This window comes from Siniperca chuatsi, linkage group LG14, assembly GCF_020085105.1.
Source record: "Siniperca chuatsi isolate FFG_IHB_CAS linkage group LG14, ASM2008510v1, whole genome shotgun sequence".
Classification (NCBI taxonomy): Eukaryota; Metazoa; Chordata; class Actinopteri; order Centrarchiformes; family Sinipercidae; genus Siniperca; species Siniperca chuatsi.
In genome coordinates this window covers 28,941,997-28,945,637 of record NC_058055.1, presented here as the reverse complement: position 1 = coordinate 28,945,637, position 3,641 = coordinate 28,941,997, and the positions used below count along the sequence as shown (strand labels likewise).

General features: G+C 48.3%; 1 protein-coding gene across 1 annotated transcript; it reads right to left on the bottom strand.

Moving 5' to 3' along the window:
• Nucleotides 1-1,089: 1,089 nt before the first annotated feature.
• On the bottom strand, nucleotides 1,090-3,433 carry foxi3a (forkhead box I3a). The gene is made up of 2 exons (XM_044223456.1): nucleotides 2,640-3,433; nucleotides 1,090-2,252 (listed from the first exon to the last, which is right to left on the bottom strand). The coding sequence occupies exons 1-2, from the start codon at nucleotides 3,196-3,198 to the stop codon at nucleotides 1,579-1,581; spliced, it is 1,233 nt and encodes a 410-aa protein (XP_044079391.1). The 5' UTR covers nucleotides 3,199-3,433; the 3' UTR covers nucleotides 1,090-1,578.
• Nucleotides 3,434-3,641: the final 208 nt, after the last annotated feature.

Below are 3,641 nucleotides of genomic sequence, written 5' to 3'. Positions count from 1 at the left end.
ACTGCGTTTCTTTACTGCGCTCTACTGCGATTCTTTACTGCGCTCTACTGCATTTCTCTACTGAACTCTACTGCGTTTCTTTATTGTTCTACTGCGTTTCTTTGCTGCTCTCTATTGCATTTCTTTACTAAACTCTACTGCGTTTCTTTACTTTTCTACTGCGTTTCTTTACTGGACTCTACTGCGTTTCTTTACTGTATTATACTGAAAATCAACATTCAGCTAAATGACCAAATACACAACCTGGTTGTTCTATAAAGTGCAGTGAATTTAGCTTGTTGGAGAAGCTAACGTTGCCGTTAGCTGTGTTAATCTCTCTTGTGTTGTTAGTGTCAGTGTTTGACTATAGTGAATTATGTGTTTCTACTTTCTTACTGGCTTCTAAATGTTTACATCAAATTAAAAAAACAGATTGTCCAGTACTTTTTAACTCCTTCCTGCTCAGGATAAAAACGTAACGGTTACTTCATTAACAAACACAACACGCTAATCTTTATTAGCTGACTTTTAATATTAGCATTAATCTGGATCACACTGCTTTTTTCCACACCTTAATGTTAACATGCTAATGTTAACATGCTAATGTTAACATGCTAATGTTAGCTACAACCTCTTCATAACAGACTGAAGATAAAGTCATACCTGCCCAGTAACTCTTGGATCGTTCAGATTTCAGGTTTTGTTTTAAACCTATTTCTCTGAATAGAAACAAATATAATTATTTATTTTAATGGTGTTTTTATTATTCCACTAACTACAGATGAACCCAAAGTAAACATTCACTGCAGACGGTGGTGAAAAACAGCTGCAGCTGCGTCTCATTCTGAGACTAAAGGAGTCAAATTAACCGTGAAAGTAGCAGCATGTTTTTATACTTTAGTGGCAGGAAGTGACACGCCTCAGGTATGGGGACTGTACTCTCCTCCCATTGGCTCTCAGACCTGAAGGTGTGCGGTCTGCAGTTAGACCCTCTTGCTAATTTATTCATATAATTAATTTTCTGTCCGATTCCGTCGAAATGTTTCATTCTTTGATTCGTTTATTTACTTCTTTCTTTATTCTTCTTCTTTGTCATTTTAAAACTTTTACATTTTAAATTTTCTTCTTTATTTTCTGAAAGTATGTTTTATAATTATTTTGTAGTTGTTTTTGTTTCTTTGATGAAATCTAATTTAGTTAATTTTGGTTTAAGTTGAGTTGTTTTTAGCGAGATTTCTTTTTAATCCCATTTGGGTTTTTTACGTTTTGTTACTTTTTCAAGTAAATGAACTGAACTCAGTTTGTTCGGGACATTTGATGAGTTCATGTGTGAAAATGGAGGAAACGATTGATTCAGTCACTTTGTTTTGGGTTTTTTTTTATTACAAACACAAACACGCAACTCATATTTACACTTTAAAAAACATTCACCCCCTTTTTTTAACTTTAAGAAAATATAAAAAAGATAAATACAAACATTCACGCGCTCTTTACAGCGAGCTCAGTGCGCTCGGGCTGGTTTGAATTCAACCCAACATCCACCTGGAGAGGCTTTACAAACGTTAGGATTCAGCATCAGTTCTCAGTGTAAACATGACGTCACTGCTGGAGAACCAGAGAGTCGAGGGGCAGAGCGTCAGCGAAGCCCCCATAGAAGAGAGGCTCACACTGGGCCTGAAGCTGCTGCAGCTGCTGGGCCTCCTGGAGCTCCGGCAGAAGACAGGACGCCGTCTGCAGGTCGACGTAGAGCGGCGGCGAACCGGCCTGGGGGGCGGCGAGGGAGGTGAAGTGTGGGGGAGTCAACTGAGAGGAGGGGAAGAGAGGAGGAGGAGGAGGGGAGGAGTGATGGAGGGAGGAGTCGAGGGGAGGAGAGGAGCTGCAGGCGTCCCAGTGAGGCACCACGGCGCCGGGCGAGTAAGAGGAGACGTATCCCGGAGCAGGAGGGGGGGGGGAGCTGTGGTCCGGTACCTGCATGTACAGCGAGGGGGAGTCAGCGTGAGGAGGAGGAGGAAGGAGGAGGGACTCCTGAAGGTGACGCAGGAAGCCGCTGAGGCCGGGGGGAGCATCTGAGAAAGCAGCGCTGTCTCCGCCGCTGCAGTGTATGCTGGGAATTTTAGGGCTGGGCTCTGACGAGGAGGAGGAGTCAGAGGAAGAGGAGGAAGCTTTCTTTCCAGTGGTCGTATTCTCACTCTTCCTCTTTCTCTTGCGGCGAAAGTTTCCGTTGTCGAACATCTTCTCACAGTTTGGGTCCAGAGTCCAGTAGTTCCCTTTACCTGCAGGGAGGAGGAGGAGGAGGAGGTGGGAGAGGAAGAGGAGGAGGAAGAGGAGGAGGAGGAGGAGGTGGGAGAGGAAGAGGAGGAGGAAGAGGAGGAGGAGGAGGAGGAGGGTAAAGGAAAGAAGCATTTATCTTCTCTTTTCATCACAACATGAAAGAAAAACAGAATTCAGGAGCTTTAAAGGTCCAGAAACAAACAGCACTGAACTCCCTTTGAAAAACACTAAATTTTTCAGAATCAAGAAACAGCCGGTTCTTCCTGCTTGTTACAGAAACACTGTAAAAACTTTTCAGCCAATCGAAACCTATTTCCTAATCGTTCATAGAATAGAACTGAAGTCAGTGGCCGTGTGGTAAAAGAAGATGAAGTGGCGTGTGAACTCACCTGGGTCGCTCTCGTCACGCGGAACCTTCCGGAAACAGTCGTTGAGCGACAGGTTGTGGCGGATGGAGTTCTGCCAGCCGGCCTTGTTGCGGCCGTAGAAGGGGAAGTTGTCGGAGACGTACTGGTAGATCTGGCTGAGCGTCAGCCGCTGCTCGGGCGCGCTCTGTATCGCCATGGCGATGAGGGCGGAGTAGGAGTACGGCGGGCGGACCGAGCGCAGCACGTCGTCCGGGGCGGACAGGGAGAACCAGGGGCTGCCGGGGAGCAGGGGCCTCTGGAGGCTGTAGAGATGGGGGAAGAAGCCTCCGAAGGCTGGGGGGCCTCCTGCCGCCGCAGACACGGGGCCCAGGTCCGGGACGCCGAAGCAGAGGAGGGGGGCGCTGCGGGCGTCGGACGGCGGGAGCCACGGAGACGCAGACGGGCTGGGCTCAGGAGGAGCGGGAGGGCTGTACAGGCTGGACTCACACGGGTCGACGCCCAGAGACGGAAGCTCCTGCTGGGGGAGAGAGCGTCCACACAGGGGGGGGGACAGACTCTGCTCCGGGACGAAGGACGCCATGTTGGAAACTCTGTCTCTCTTTCCTTTCTGTCTCTACATGCGTGTAAACACTCGTCTGCGGCGGCGTCCTCTTGTCCTCAGTGTGTGTGTGCACCTGTCCTGCTCTGTACACCTGCAGCTGCTCACCTGAGGAACTTATACTCTGCTGCCCCGCCCCCGCGAGAGCTGATTGGCTACTGTGCTGTGTTACACACACACACACACACACACACTCACACACTTATGCATTCGCATGCATAAGTGTGTGAGTGTGTGTGTGTGTGCGTGTCTCTGTGTGTGTGTGTGTGTGTGTGTGTGTGACTCTGTGTGTGTGTGTGTCTGTGTGTGTGTCTGTCTCTGTGAGTGTGTGTGTGTGTGTGTGTGTGTGTGTGTCTCTCTGTGTGTGTGTGTGTGTGTCTCTGTGTGTCTCTGTGTGTGTGTGTGTGTGTGTGTGTGTGTGTGTG

Coding starts and splice junctions, on each gene's coding strand:
- foxi3a (XM_044223456.1), bottom strand. CDS start 3,198: ATGGCGTCCTTCGTCCCGGAGCAGAGTCTGTCCCCCCCCCTGTGTGGA. Junction 2,253..2,639: donor GCGTGACGAGAGCGACCCAG/GTGAGTTCACAC, acceptor TCCTCCCTGCAG/GTAAAGGGAACTACTGGACT.